This window comes from Bactrocera tryoni, chromosome 5, assembly GCF_016617805.1.
Source record: "Bactrocera tryoni isolate S06 chromosome 5, CSIRO_BtryS06_freeze2, whole genome shotgun sequence".
In the NCBI taxonomy this organism is placed as follows: domain Eukaryota; kingdom Metazoa; phylum Arthropoda; class Insecta; order Diptera; family Tephritidae; genus Bactrocera; species Bactrocera tryoni.
Genome location: NC_052503.1, coordinates 68,240,180 through 68,257,413, shown reverse-complemented (window position 1 = coordinate 68,257,413; position 17,234 = coordinate 68,240,180). Strand labels below are relative to the sequence as shown.

At 32.1% G+C, this 17,234-nt stretch overlaps 1 protein-coding gene across 1 annotated transcript in view; it reads right to left on the bottom strand.

Moving 5' to 3' along the window:
* The window catches only part of LOC120777905 (protein TANC2), a 141,677-nt gene extending 125,446 nt beyond the window's left edge, over window positions 1-16,231 (bottom strand). Inside the window, exon 1 of the mRNA XM_040109487.1 lies at window positions 15,566-16,231. Within this exon, the coding sequence (XP_039965421.1) occupies window positions 15,566-15,668 (103 nt within the window). The 5' untranslated portion in view covers window positions 15,669-16,231. The remainder of the gene's footprint in view (window positions 1-15,565) is intronic.
* Between the last annotated feature and the right edge of the window lie 1,003 nt (window positions 16,232-17,234).

Below are 17,234 nucleotides of genomic sequence, written 5' to 3'. Positions count from 1 at the left end.
ATGGCTTTCTTGCGAGAACATTGTGTGGGCGTCTTTTGAAAACATATTATACGTCTATAATTTAAAATTTCACCAAGCTCACCTTATATACACTATACTAAGAAAAATAATGACACTTCCATTGAAGATGCATTGCAGCGATTGTAAAAACAAAAAAAAAAAATAATAATAATAATAAAAATAAAAGAAAAGAAAACTAAAGTGGTGCTATCAGCATCATAAATGCCGCAAACTGAGTGGCGCCAAGGCGTGTGCAAGCGCTTAAAAAAAAAAATATGTCTGCAGACTTATGGAGTAGAGTGTTCAAATTGCATGTGTATGTGTGTGTGCGTTTGTATGACAATCAACTTAAATCGTCAATGGCACCGATCAACATGTCTTCTTGCCAACTTCTCGGGCACCAAATTACACAGTGTCATTCTCGCGCAGAGACTTTCCCAGCAAAGCCAAAGGCAACGTAATGAGATATTGGGATTGTGAAGCGCCTTAAAGCGGACTAACGCTATGTATAATATACATATATGAGAATGTGTGTGTGTGCGTATAGTTGGCTGCTGAACTCACAGATTGCCATTCGCACGTTCCAACTTTGCGTGTTGCTGCATAAATGCTTAAGCTATGTACAAATATACATATATGTACATATACTATATATCAATATTATCATATACATACATACATTCATATATGTGTGAGTGTGAGTTAGTAGTTATGCAGCAATGTGTTTTCTTGTATGAAAAAGTGTTTTCACACCAACAAATTGTGCGAGTGCTTCGCATAACAACCAGCAATTATGCCATAAATGGCGCTATGAACGTCGCATACAACAAAAACAACAAAATTGTAGGAAAATAATAACAATACAAAAGTATAAAAAATAATAACAATAATAAGCAACAGCGGCGGCAAGTGCTAAAGTGAAAAAAATACTAAAAAAATCAGAAATTTTTATAAAAATACATACATACATATGTATTACATGCACTGTAATTGCCAGCGCTGCCACAGCGATTTCCATACAAATGAACTCGAGCGCTGAGCAGCTGCGAAAACTAAGCTGAGCCGAGCTGAACTTCAACTTCACGTCGCAAGTTAACTCAACTGACTGTGAAATTGACTTGATACACAGTGCAAACGCATACACAGTGCATACATACATACATACATATATCTACACAAGCATTGCATTTTTAAATTGCCTGCTTATTTATCTGTTTATTTTCATTTTATGCATCGGCAACAAAATTGCATGGCGTTACAAATTAGCCGCATAGCATACGAATCAATCTATAAAATCATTCACAATTGGCGGCAACAGAAACTGACGTTTAGATGCGCATGTAAAATACTTTGTATGTGACTACAGTGTTGTGCATATTAATAAGAAATATTTGTGTATAATATATAATTTTAAGAAATATTATTTTTATATTAATAAGCAAAGTGATGAAAGTATATAAAAGAAGATATTTAGAATTTAAAATAAAAAATGATTTTGTTGATCGAAATATTATATTTCAAAAATATTTTCGAAACACCCACAACAGTTCATCAAAATATCTTAAAACTACTAACGAAATATCCACAAACTTTATCGATGACAAATTATCGATTGTTGGAAAATTTTATCGATAATATTGTATAGAAATGTCAAAATGATGCATGGAAATAGTCAAAAAGAATTGAAAAATATCAAAATCGATTAATTGAAATAAATACTATTATATATGAGCATAATTTATCGATGACAAATTAACGATTTAACTGCAAGTTTTATCGATAAATGTTCAAATTGATGCATGAAAATAATGAAAAAATAATTTATAAATATCAAATCGATAATTTAAATGAAAGCTTTTTAAAAAACAACAAATATCGATACAATTTATCGAAATATGTATATACCAAAATTGTTAATATAAACAAAACTTTATAGCAATGTAAAAAATAGATGCTTGGAAATTGCGAAAAAAATATAGGAATATAAAAATCGATTTTTCGAAATATCAAAGTCGATTTATCGAAATATGAAAATCGATTATTCATAATTAAAGCTCTTTGTAATCGATAATTATTTTTCAAAAATCTTTAGCGATGACAAATTATCGATTTACCGACAAATTTTATCGAAATGTCAAAACTGATGCAAAAAATCTTTAAGAAATATCAAAATTGATTAATTGATCACAATTGATTAATTGAAATAAAAACCATATGAAAAGTTAAACATATATCGATATAATTTAATGAATTTTCTTCAATATTTATTAACATTTTGACAACAGTTTATAGAAATGTAAAAAAAGATGTTTGCAAATTGCTAGAAAAATATCGGATTATAAAAATCGATTTTTTGAATTATCAAAATCGATTTAGCAAACTGTGAAAATCGATTTTCAAAATAAAAGTTGAAATTAAATTGAAAAGTTATGCAAATATCGATAATATTCTTCAAAGTAACCATAAACTTTATCGATAATAAATTATCGACTATCAAATTATCAAATTATCGACAAATTTTATCGATAACATTGTATTAATTTTTAGTAAGGAATAACATGCTTTGGAAATTTTAATGGAAAATTTTTCGAACGACAGGTATTGACTAAATAAATCTATATTTTATAAAGACTTGATGAATTAAGTAATGTTTTTCTGTGAAAGTTTTTTTTATTTTTTGTATCATTATAATAATTATTTATAAAAAAAATCGCCGAGTTAAACAACAGAGTTTTTTGAGCGAATCTAAATTGTATATATATCCCGAAATTGTACAACATTTTTCATATTTGTATTTAAAAAATTCTGAAAATTTCTAAAAGTTACGCATTTATAGCACAGACGAACGAACTAATGGTCTTTGGTTAAACAGATTTTTTTAACAGATTTTTTTGAACGAATCTAAATTGTACTTATATCCCGAAATTGTACAACATTTTTCATTTTTGTATTGAAAAAATTCTGAAAATTCCTAAAAGTTACTCAGCACAGACGAACGAACTAATGATCTTTGGTTAAATAATATATACAATTTTATTTATAAATTAACATTTCGATTCGCCTGAAATATTTTTTTTGTATATTTACAGCTACTCTTATAACTAAAAGTCAGCAGCCGTAATTTTTTTCATTTTTGAACAGCTAACATACTCTATTAATATGTTCAAAACTGTATTTGCCACAAAGTTTTATTCATAATTGAACTCACTTGCTTGTGAATGACTTGGCTAGTCGCAGATATGAGCAATCAGCAACAATTGGTGCCTGAATTCCTCAACAATTACTACAATAGCTAACACACACACACACACACTATACTTTCATATACATATATTATAATAATGGTATGATATGCAGAAAGATTCGCACTTTTGATACGCACGCGCATAACGCTGAGATAATAAAATATTTTCGCGCCGCTCGCTGCGAATCGCGACCAAATTGTGTGTGGAATGTCTCTGCGTTGATTGCTTTCATGTACTGCAGATTTGTTATTGTTTTTATATGTAACAAATTTAGATTTGTTTTTTTTTTATTTATTTATTCGAGCGCAGTTATTGTTTACTCAATGAATTTCTGTGGAAAGGCGTGATTTTGCCACTATTTCTTTGGCAAGTGCAAAGTCCATGAATTTAATCAAAAATGTTATGAACCTACAGTGGTGTGTGTACATATGTATGTGGCATATGAGTGAATAGTTTAATTATAGCCAGAGGTGGGTTTTTGGTGCTGCAATGTTTTAATTAGCAAGCTGTAAACAGGTAAGCATGCTTTAAGTGTGAACAGTGGTGAATTTTAATGGCTCCAACATTTGGTGAGTGACGAATCGAACACAAAACTAGCATAATCAAATCAAAATGGGTTAGCAAGTGGTTATACTCTCCACTATGGGATTCAATAAGATAATTTTGGTTTCACTTAGACACGAGTATTCTCGGACTGCAACTCGGACTGACGTATGGAATGACTGAGCGCATTTTACGCCGACATCTTAAATTGAAAGGGTAAAACATATAGATTGGGCAAGCATTGAAGCCGCTCGAGCTTCCCATGCGACATCGCTTTGCTCTATAGGCTCTTGAAAAGTTCCCAGAAGATCCGACGTTTTCGAGCCAAATTTTGTTCAGTGATGGAACCCATTTCTGGCTCAATGGGTATGAATTAGACGAAGAGCAACCTGAAGAGATTCTAAAAAAGACTACGGTGGGATCTTCAAAAATGATGCCGGTGAGAACGCAATCACGATAACCGACTATTTGATGTCTAAAATTGAAGCTCGTGATCTCGGCGACATTTGGTATAAATAAAGCGGCGTCACTTCCCACACATCGCATCAATCAATGGATTTATTGAGAGAACACTTTGGTGAGCAGATAATTTCACGTTTTGGGCAGGCCGCTTGGCCATCAAGACCAATAGACTTTTTTCTATGGGAATATGTAAAGTCTGAAGTCTATGCCAACAATCCCGCTTGGAGCGTTGAAATGCTCGAACGAGTCAACGAAAATTGATCTCAACGAATGAACCATCTGAGAAGTAGCGGCGGTAAAAAAATAAGAGCGATAATCTTCAAAAAATAAATGCCATGGAATGTTCTTTCGAATACTAATAAACATTCCCCATTAAATTTGAAGTTTCTGTGTTTTCTCTTTAAAAAGGTGAGGAATCTAGAAATGGATCACCCTTTATTAACGAAGCTTTCACTTTGAGAAATCGCCATGCCACTTGAACGAATATTTTATAACTAAGTAATTGTATTTATGGCAAAATTTGAAAAAGAAAACCGCCAGTTAGGTCCTCTAAACGAAAAAGTGTAAGAACAAAACTGCAAAGCAAGATTTTTCGGCGTTTTGGTCTTCAGCAACTTATTCAGCTGTAGATCTGTCAAGCTGGATAAGCGCTGAATACTACAATGTATAGAAGGACGGCCAAAGAGTTACAGTCTAAGCCCCTTAGAAAACTCTTCGGCTTAAAACCAAAACTGAATGAAACCTATGCGCTTTCAAACGCTACTTGATTCGACCTGTGCTCATAAAGAGGGGAAAAGATAGTGTGCCGGCTTTGCTTGACTGACCACCAAAAATGCAATTTTTGAGGTTATAAAGCATATTTTTATTTCTTCTTCGATTTTATTTCAAAAATATGGATGTGGCGAATTCCACAGCTCGGCATGATTTCACATTCCAATAATTTTTGTGTATATACATATGTAGGCATGTAAGTCCATACAACATAATTTACGTAGCATTGCACTCCGCCTTGAGCACGATTCAACAACATGCCAAAATATAAATTATTACCAGGCTCAAATATACTCATATTCATATATGTACATATGTATATATGTAAGTAGATGCACACATCATCGCTTACATATGTATGTACATACATATATTGCCATTTGCTTTGATCGGCTGTAACATAAAACGCTGTTACTACAAAATTGGCTGCTCAAATGCTCGTCTTCACCGTTTGCCATCGCCAATAAAAGCCAATAAAAATACACCAAAAACCGTTTTTTTGCAACAAAAAGCAATAAAAAAAGTCGCTGCTGGCAACTACTTAAGATTAATGTTAAATCAGCAGAATGCAACGAAATGCAAAACTGCTCGTGGTCGGTGCAAGCAGACTCTATATACATTAGGGCGGTTCAAAAAAAAATCATATATATTCACTTCATATCTGAAAAATTGTTGGAAGCTGGATAAACATTTTTCTATGTATATGATAAGAAAAAAATAGAAAACCGTTAGTTGGGGGACCTTCCCGTTATAATTAAGAGCTCATACTTGGAGAGCTTATCTTGGCTGTGTTTATCAATTTTTGAGAGTACGAAAAGAAAAAATTAACATTCGTTTTTTTAAGCCACCCTAATATACATATACATATCTATGTATGCCAATATGCAAGGTAAATAAAGCAAAAAATGTCGAAACCAAATTTAATTACACAAACGAAATGTAGAATTTTAAGAGGTGTGAAAAAACAATAAAAAGAACAGCGGACAAAAAAGCGTGTGTGATATTCGAAGACCTTCTTTCTACAAGAATTTTATGTAGATAATGTATGCATGTTTGTTTGTACAATCATAATAATTTTCTTATGAACGCTACCACCATTGGTGCAGCATAAAAGCTCAATTGCGTACGGTTGCTAGGTGAGTTCACCTTTCACCGCATGCAATATGGTCTTCGCATCCATCCATGCATACATACATACATACGTTTGTATTTGCAAAGTCGTCGCTCTTGCTTTTTATTAAGGCCTGTTCACGTTGTACGTAAATTATTCGCAGTTCTTATTTGTGAAAAATATATCTAAAATATACTCTGGGCAAGAAATAGCAAGACTTTTTATGTTAAATTTCGCGCGAAAACCTATTGGTTAAAATATTTTATTTTCAATATTTTTTTTTTCTAGGTTGGCATGACTCTCAGTGACACATCAGTGCCAAATGTCACATCAAAATAATTATTAGTGTTTTGTATACGTTTGTGTTTCTGAAGTATATAAAGTGCATTTGGCGATTTTTAAGATGAGTGAAATTATTCAACAAACAAGTTCCATTAAATTTTCTCAAATTTCTGGTGTCGAAAAGTTCAGAATGTTGGGAAAAACTATCGGTGATAATTGTTTGTTGCGACCAAGTGTTTTTGATTGTTACAAATATTTTAAAGACGGTTGAGATCACGTTAACGATGAACTAAGTACGTCCAGGGCGACCATCAACATCAACTGATGATCAGCACGTCAATGAAATAAAAAGATTGGTGCTTGAGAATCAACGATTAACAGTGAGACTTCTTACTGGCATCGTTGGAATATCGGAAGGGTCAGTGAAAGCATTTTGAAAGATCATTTGGGCCTAAGAAAAGTGAAAGCACGATTTCGCTCCAAAATCACTCAATTTTTTCGAAAAAAAAAAAAAAATTGCGTAACGTTAACATTTGTATAACAATGCTTTCCGACTATCAGGATGTCATGAAACGTATTATTACGGATGATGAGTCTTGGATCTATGCTTACGAGCCGTAAAGAGACAAGCAATCGGCCAAATGTAGTTGCAAAGATGAGCCGATCCGAAAAAACCATGTCAAGGCAGGTGAAAAATCAAGGTAATATTGACAGTTTCCTTCGATTATTGAGGTGTGATGCACTTCTAATTCCTTCCGACGGGCCAAGCTGTCAAAAATTAATACTATTTGAGTATTATGTCGTTTGCACGAAGCTATTCGTAAAAAGAAGCCGGAATTATAGGTCGACAACCCTTGGTTTTTGCACCACGATAATGCAACGTCGGACACTGCATTGATTCCTCGTGAGTTTTTTGTCAAATTTTCAACCAATATCGTACCGCAACCACTGTATTCGCCTGATTTAGCTCCGTGTGACTTCTGGCTGTACAGCAAACTCAAAAGACCGATCCGGAGAAACCCTTTTGAGTCAATTGAAGGCATTAAACGTGAATAGCTGCGCGCTTTGAAGGTTCTTTTGGAAATTGAATTTAGCAACTGCTGCGAGGATATATTTTTTGCTCATAGAAGTATTTTAAAATTATTTTTTTAAACTTCAATTAAATGAAAGGTTAATGTGAAAATGAAAGTTTTAAAATTTTCGACAAAAAAAAAATAAAATTTCGTCTACATACATACATAATACATTATATGTACGCATATACAGCGTTGATTATAAATAAACCCATAAGTATGCAAATATCCCAAAAACAGCTGCTGTAGAGCAACTTTTTTCGGGCTCGAACAGGCAACCTCATTAATCACGACTCAAAGGGATCCTGCTGTGTCCAGACAACAACAAAGAAAATTAATAAAACTTTCCGCCAAGAAAGATGCACAAAGCATACAAAGAAGAAGCTTGTCCTGCAAAAAACAGCATTTCGCTCGTAAAATGTGTAGAAGCATACACATACAAGCGCACATATATGAATATTGAAACATAAATCAGCTAATATAGCAGACACAATGAAAATCAAATTAAACAAAATTGTTTTTTTTTCGTGATAATTTTTTTCGCCGTGCATTTTTGGAACTCATCCGCAGAGCCAGACTGTTTGGTACGACGAATTGTACGCCTCGATGATAAAAAGCTTAAGCGGCGAAGCCAAACTTAATACCAAGAATAAACGAACTTCAATGCATAAAGCATACAAACATTACTACACCTACATAAGCACATATGTATATACATACATGTGTCGATATGTTTTTGAAGATATAAGAGCAGTTGAAAGCAAACAGCCATTCGATTAACTGCTGGCTGCCGTTCATCGTCGTTGTGTTGTTACTTTTTTGACGTTTGTTTTCATTGGATATTTGCTGAATTTTGTTTTTGGCGTATTTAAATTGTGATTTTCAATATAAAATTTCAACATTTCAATCCGCTGCTGTACGTTTGAAAAATGCTATTTTTAGCCACTCAACGGGCTGGCAGACGAGCTGTACGGTAGATTGAATTTTATGTGGTGTTATGATGAGAATGGAAATATAAATACAATACAAAACTTTTTAAGGAAATAAATACAATAGTGTGTAAGCACTGCTTTTAATTAACAGCAAATCTGACATATTAATGTATATACATTTTCTGCAGGAGCAAAAATGATTTAAATCACATTCAGCGCTTGAAATATACATTCAGCGTTCATTTTATTCAAATTACTACCGCTAAAAAAGTCTGATATTTTATACATATTATTGTGGCTGGTATTCAGCTGATAATCTTTGCGAGAATTGAAAAATTAATTTTCATAAATTTTCATTTGGTCTTGAAATATCTTCATATTTGGAATATGCAATTGGTAATTCCCTTTTTGACATTTTCTTTAATATTTTTCTTTATTCAGCTCAAATTAAAATTATGTGGTATTGCTGAATAAACTAAATTTACATAAATTGCGTAGGTTTGTTATATTGGCAAAGTGATGTTCATATTTTAATTGGTATTCGGAATTCAGCAAAATTTTAACTTAAGCAACTTTAGTTAAATTCGAAATTCAGCAAGTGCTTACAAAGAAATTAAGACATTTATCTTATTGCTGTATTGCTGAATAACCTAATTCAGATAATTTGCGTCACTTTCTAATACATTTTCCAAGTGATAGTCATATTTTAATTAATATTTAGAATTCAGCAAAATTTTCTATCATATTTGACATGTTTGTTCAATTCAGCACTACTTTTATTAATTCAGCTAGTCTACAAAAGCATTAAAATGTACATTTTAGTTTATTTTTTGTACGCAATAATAAACATTCAGCTGAAATCCGCAAACTCAAAGCTACTAAAATAAGCACTGCAAGCTCTATAAATTTCTTTTTTATTGCAGTACTAGTTATAATAAATGACGTTTATTTCGATGCTTCATAAACAATAAATCAGAGCGTAGTGCTCACTTAAGTTATATTTGGCATAATTTTTCAATTCAGCACAATTCTTTTTCATTATGCTGATCTAGAGAAGCCACAAAATATAAAATTTGGGTTTATTCAGCGCATTTTTAATTATTCAGCTGAATTCAGCAAAATGATAGATTGTCATACTGACATTATTTGCTCTCAAATTTATTTTTATTTAAGTAATTATTACATGTGACGTGTAAAATTCTTTGTATGCAGGATTATTTACATTCATCTGCTCTTGTAAAGCCACAAAATTAATAATTTGAACTTATTCAGCGCTTTTTTAGATATTTAGCTGAATTCAGCAGAACCAAAAATTGTCAAATTGAAGTATTTTTTCGATTCAGCAAGATTATTTTACATTCAGCTGCTGTTGGAAAGCCACAAAATTAATAATTTGAACTTATTCAGCGCTTTTTTAGATATCCAGCTGAATTCAGCAAAACCAAAAAGTGTCAAATTGAAGTATTTTTTCGATTCAGCAAGATTATTTTACATTCAGCTGCTGTTGGAAAGTCACAAAAGGAATATTTTGAGCTTATTCAGCGCTTTTTTAGATATCCAGCTGAATTCAGCAAAACCAAGAAGTGTCAAATTGAAGTATTATTTCGATTCAGCAAGATTATTTTACATTCAGCTGCTGTTGGAAAGCCACAAAAGGAATATTTTGAACTTATTCAGCGCTTTTTTAGATATCCAGCTGAATTCAGCAAAACCAAAAAGTGTCAAATTGGCATTATCAACTCTACAAATATATTATTACTTCAGTAATTTTAATTATAGTGCGCCACAAATAGTTTGAAACCTATCAAATCAAAAGTATGGCTTGTATGTAAAAGTTCAATTATCACGCGCCGCAACAATTTAAAAAAATGTCCTAATTCCTGCTAAACGCAAAGCTAATGAGAAAATTACACTGCATAATTGCATTGCTGTCATACCACACAGCCTTGTTGAGCATTTCTCTCGAACAATAAGGCAAAACCAAACGGCAATATGTATGTTGCAAGTATCAATTTTTATATCAGACGTGAGAGCATAGTAATCTCTATGGTAAAAAATATATGTATGTAAGCGTGTACGTTGATGTGAAAAACAGTTTGTCAACATGTTGCTGACAACAAGCTTCTTGACGCCACTGTTGCGCCTTGCCATGTTGCATGTAGTAACATGAAAATTGACACAGCAAGCTGAAAACAGCAAGTTGTCTTGTCAGCAGTCAGTCGAACACCATTCGTTGGCTTGAGTATTGGCAATTTATTTAAATGTCAGTGCGATTATGTTGCCGCTGCGAATTTTTGTAAGATGTGGCAGCATCGAGAAAAAAAAACGAGTTAATGTGCAACGTTGCAACTCCCACCTTCCGGCGCGCAAACGCAATGCATAGGCAGCTGCATGCAACAAATTGCAAACAGCGATGAGAAAGCGCTGAATGACTGCTTATTAGCCTGTCGTTGTTGCCGCCAATGTTGTTGCTGTTGTGTCTCTGCTCATTCATATGAATGCGCGTTGTGTATTGCAAAAGTGTAATTAAGCTTAAAACGCATCCATAAAACACTCAACTCATATCTGCATTCAACTGCAATGCGCAATCACATCCACACATACATATGCATACGCACGCGCATGCGCATATGTGATTGCAAGGCACGCAGCTCTTAGCCCGCAGTTAGTTGATAGTAAGACGGCAATCGTGCATTCCACTTTGTGCGTGTGTGCGTATCATGCAAACAGGTAGACTCCCCTACCCCTACCGCTCTTTTGCGTGCTTGTGAGATTTGTGGCGAGTAGCGTTGCCTGTTGCGTAGACGAAGTACCTAATATGCTATGCTAATTTGCAATTAGTCAATATTTAGTATACCGCTGTTGCAACATCCCCCTCCATTTCCATGTAAGCAACATAGCGTAGTGTTATGTTTGCGCATGCGTAAATTTTACAAATATCATTGATGCGCGAAATTTGCGAGGCGTCGATCGATATTTTTAGCGTTTATAAGCATCGCAAGTAAAATTAATCATTAGAACTTTAAATACAAGTAAAAAGCACTTAAGACTGCAGTTGTAAGTAATTCAGCGGTACATTCAGCACAAATAAAACAGTTTATTTAAGGACAAAATGTTCAAATTATACTAATTCAAGTCAAAAGACATCTGAAAATGCTATTCAAAGCAATTCAGCTGCATACTCAGCACAGAAAAGTGTTGTTTTCAAGTCAAAAGACACCTGAAAATGCTATTCAAAGCAGTTCAGCTGTATATTCAACGTAGAAGGGTGTTGTTTCAAGTCAAAAGACATATGAAAATGCCATTCAAAGCAATTCAGCTGTATATTCAGCTGTATATTCAGCTTATAAAAGTGTTGTTTTTTCATGTTTACATCATATTATAGCTTTTAGTTACTATTCAGCGCATTTGAAAATAATTTAGCTTACTAAATACCCAAGAAATAAATATCAACACTCTTGTTTTCAATATTCAAAGCATACATTTTATATTCAGCGCCGTTTTACATCATTTAAGAGATAACTTGAACAAAACTCTATATTCAGCTCTTTTAAATAACACATACATACATAAATTTATTACTGTGTGTTAAATGTATATATATTGTGTCTCACGAGATTTTAGGCCGTTAACGTTTTCTTTAATAATATAATTTACTGTTTTACCCCCATTTTTGTGCATATTTGTTTATTAAAATTGTAAATCATGTCGCCTTTATATTATTAAATATAAATTATTGGATTTAGAAGCAATTCAGCGCTTTTAAACGTCATTCAGCGGAAAAATTAAGCATATATTTGCATCGACTGTTACATAATTATATCAGTGATTGTAAGCATCATAAATTATAACACATATACTAAATTTTTTAGCTGAGTTTGCCACCGAAAGTGCTATTCAGCAGATATTGAAACCAATAATTAGCTATGTAGCATTTCCTTGCTATCAATTTTTCTTTCTCTAAATCACATCAGCGTAAGTTATCTTAATTCAGCCAAGCATTTTTATTACATACATATTTATTTCTTAAAATTTCAGTACATACCTCCCACATATGTATATTTAAATATATACCATTGAATTGTAAAATAATTCAGCGCTTTTAAACGTAATTCAGCGGGCAAATTAAGTACATATGTGATTTGATTGTCGTACAATTTTATCAGGCATTCAAAAATTTAAATATTTATTTTATAAAATACCAAAATTATTTAGAAAACTATTTTGTAAATTAATTTATAAATACTTGAGTTTGCCACCGAAGGTGCTATCCAGCAGATATTCAAACCATTAGTTAGTTATATAGGATTTCTCTGCTATCAATTTTAAGGCGTTTTTCTTTCTCTAGATCTCATTCAGCACAAGTTACCTCAATTCAGCCAAGCATTTTCACTACCTAACTAATGTATGTTATTACATTTCACTTCGGTAAAAATTAAATCAAACCTCATTCACACACTTTACTTCCCCTGACATATTGTAAATCTTTCAACGACAGGCCATCTTCCGCCCCACTTGTTTGAATTTCAGCAGCTTTTTTCCCAAAATAAATTTTATCCACTCGATTTAGCACATCAGAAGGCTTCTTTAATGAAATTGAACAACGAAGATGGCACAATAAGCAATAACAAAAAGTATAAAACAAGTAAAGCCAATTGCAACAACAACGGTAATATGTCGTGTGCAACAAGCCTACACCATTGTTGTTGTATTGTATTTTCTGCCAGCGCTAGCTCTTGTTTTTGTTGGTAAATTCTTCGTCTCGTGCAGACAATGATCTGCGCTTGTAGTTTGTCTGCTCTGCCAGCCAATACATTTTTATCTCAAATTTTTTACGTTGTTACTGTTGTTGGTTGTAAAAAAGGAAAAAGAGCAGATATTTGCATTTCATAGCCTTGGGATGACAACGTGAGTTTGGCGAATATTTTATTCCTGCTTTGTTTTATTTTTATTTACTCTCGCTGCTCCTGCTTTTCAGCGCGTCTAATTTTGGTATAATTTTCGTTTGCATTTTCGGCAGTTGAAGTGGTCTCAATATAATGGAAGCTGAAGCATTATTTGACTGGATTTCGTGGAAATATGTTGAAGCGCTTTTGTGCGCGAATATAGAGCATTGCGAAATTTATTAGCGCTGCTCTGAATTGTGTTGAGCTCTGTTAAACTGTGCTGAATTTATTACTGAACCATAAAGGCATACATATAGTATGTATGCACGTTATTACATACATATTTATGCATATGTAGCTATATGAAAGTATAAACTGTTTGTGAATTTAGCATTAGCAAAGCTAATTGTGGGAGCATTTTACGCTTAAAGTAGCAGTATGTATAATAAAATATGACGCTGAATTAAAATTGGAGTTTGGAAAACTATTGTAAACAGGTTAATATTAATATAATAATCGTAAATTGTGCGCTGAATTGAAATAAATTACGCTGAATTGTAAAAAAATAGCTGAATAGAAATAATTAGAACATAGCAGTAAAACTCTTTATCAATATTAACATATTCTTTCAAAAACAGCTTTATTTTTCCAATGCGCTGAATTGCAAATAAATACAGAATAACACCGCGTTTTAATTCGATGAAATTTGTAAGCATCAAAACAATTTGGTTATATTATGAAAAATAAACATACGTACACGCAATTCAGCTATAGTTTTATGCGCTGAATAATGGTTTTAGGCAGATAAAAAAACTATTTAACTAGAAAGTTCTAAAATAAACTACTAGTTTTATAATTGTCAGCATATTTTATGCTTGTATTCAGCACATTTTAAAAACACCGCACTTAAACCCCATTTAATTCTATGTCATAAACTTAAAACAAATTTATAACTAAGGCAATATTTTAAAATTATATACAATTCAGCTCATTTTGCATGCGCTGAATTCATTCTAGATGCGATGAATTCAATTTAAACACAAAATATTATTAAAATCATTCTTTACAAATAATAACGCTCGAATAATACAATTCATTCTATACGCGCTGAATTAAGTTTAGTATCATTCTGTACTAATAATAACGCCCGAATAATGCAGCATTTTTACTTTTTAAGATAGTTCAGCATTATTTACATGCGCTGAATTAAACTTAAACACAAAATATTTTATCAGTATCCTTATTTTCTAACAATATAGCTTGAATAATACACAAATTTTAAATTTTCAGACTATTCAGCACAATTTCGATGTGCTGAATTGCAAAAAAAATTAAATTAAAGCTAGTAAATGTATACAGGCCAGTTAAATAACATAGCCTTATACCGTTATAGAAAATTCAGCACCTCTCACAAGCGCTGAATTGAGTTCCCGCACCGTGAACTGCATCAAATCGCGTATATCTAACGTTTAAACTCTAAATTAACTTCTCAAACCTTCAGCACAAGTTAATTATGTCAACAAAAGTGACAGAAAGGCACAACAACTTTGTATGCAATTTAGTGCTTGTATTCATGTTACCATGGAACGCTTGTACATATACATACATATGTACATTTTGCTGAATGTAGGTAGAGTGACGCGAAAAGAGTCGATAAAATTAACAACGCTAATTTGGTATGTGAAAAATGTCTTTTGGGCGCGTCGACGTTGCTGCGTCATTGCCCTTAAAAATCGCACGTCCAACGCTAGCCCCAGCAGCTTGGGTATGCTGTGCAACATTGGAGCACACGATTAAGAAAAAAACTTGCATTTAAATTAACTTGGCTATAAAAAAGCACGAATTGTCTGGCTAGAACTGTGGAGGACTCTTTAGATGTTTAAAAGGAAGGCAGGTATATGTGTGCGTACGTGTGCTGTTGCATGTGGGCTAGCCAACGCAATCCAAAGCCCTTAGTCACTCCCATTTTCGTCTCACAAACGCAGAGATTCGAAGTTTATGTAGCGAAATCTTTCGTGGAAGTAGATGGTTGGCAAGAGTGCTGCCGCTGCAGTGAATTACCACTCAAATGACCCGAAGAATTGCATGAAAAATGCAACAACGACAAAAATTTCAGAAAAAGAAATGTAAAAAAATAAACAACAATAAAAACAGCATTTAAGCGCTGGCTATAAGTAGTATATGTTTTAAAGTGTATGTTGGCATTGCTTTGCAAGCTTGTATGTTTGTATGGATGTATTTATGTGTGTGTGAATTTTACCTAAGAAACTGCAGCTATTATACCCACTTCCAGAACGGCGACCAGTCGTTTTGTTGCAGCTCCAGGTATTTTGAAAATTTATTTTATCCTTCGTTGTTGACATATTCCTTGCCTGTCGCGCCTGGCCCTTCCATATACATGTGTATGTATGGGAATTTGTGTGCTGCTGAGCGCGCTCACTTATGCTGCTGGCACATCAAAAGTAATGATGCTGCGCGGCTTGATGATGATGAGAGATTGCTTTTATACACATGTATTTGTTAAAATTTCCTTTTCGTTGTGTATGCTTTTTGAAATTTTGTTGTTATTGCAATTTTATAGTGCTTTTTGCTGCACTCGCTGCTTGCTTGTTCGGCAAAACGCTTTTAAACACTTTCTTGCCCGCGTTATTGCTGCTTTGGCGCATCAAAATGCCAGCAACAGTTTCATTCTTTTGCTGCGTGCATATGTTGTTGCTGTTGACAGGCAGCCGAGAGACAACACAATAAATATTTTACACTTTTTCGCGTTATGTACGATTTTTTCTTGATTAAAGGTTAAATTCTTACGCGATCTGCCTTTGTTTGAGTTGCAGTTAATGCGAAAATACAGCTGCCGTGTTGATTTTGTTGCTGCTGAATTTTGTCGGAACTTTTATTGTGGTATTTTTTTAATTTTGTTTCTGAATTTTGTTGCTGTTGTATTTTTAAATTTTTGTTGTTGTAAATTTTATAAATTGAATTTTTTCAGCACCTTTATTGTGGCATACTTTTCAATTTTGTTGTTGAATTTAGTTGTTGTAGTTGCATTTTTAAATTTTTGTTGTTGTAAATTTAATAAATTTATTTTTTTTCAGAACTTTTATTGTGGCATACTTTTCAATTTTGTTGTTGAATTTAGTTGTTGTTGTTGCATTTTTAATTTTTTTTAGTTGTAATTTTTATATTGAAATTTCCTGTAAAACTATTTCTTTTATTCACTTTTACAATGTTAAAAATTGTGTTGTTGTAATATTTGTTTTTACAATTTCTGTCATAAATTTCGCAACTAAATTTTTAAGTAAAAATTACCATGAAGCAACAATAATATTATTTATTACTAATTATTTATATGCTTTAAAAATAATATTAACTGATACAAAAAATTAAAATTAAATTAAATCAAAATTACTATATTGAAATTTGGTTTGAAAAAAATATTGTTATTAAAGAAATATTTATTTTATTAAAAAAATATTTCTATAATTTTATGTCTGTTTTACACATAAATTTTCAAAAAAAAAATTATTTTAATTAATTTAATAAAATTTAAAAAAAATTTAATTTTCCCAAATAAAGCAAATTTCGTGCCTACAAAAAAAAAATTTTGTTTCACATAAATCTTCAAAAAAAAATTTTATTTTGTTTTATTTTAATTAATTTTTTTTATTTAATTCAATTTTTTTTAATTAATTAAATTTTTCAAAATAAAGCAAATTTTCGTAATTATAAAAAAAAATGTTGTGACACATAAATCTTCAGAAAAAGTGTAATTACATTTTTTTTAATTTAAATAAAATTAAATAATTCAAAAAAGTTTAATTATACCTATTTTTTTTTAATTTAAACAAAATAATTTTCTTTACTTATTTAGCAAAATTAAAAATTTTCTTTTTGAAAATTTATGTGTCACAATAATTTTTTTTTGATAA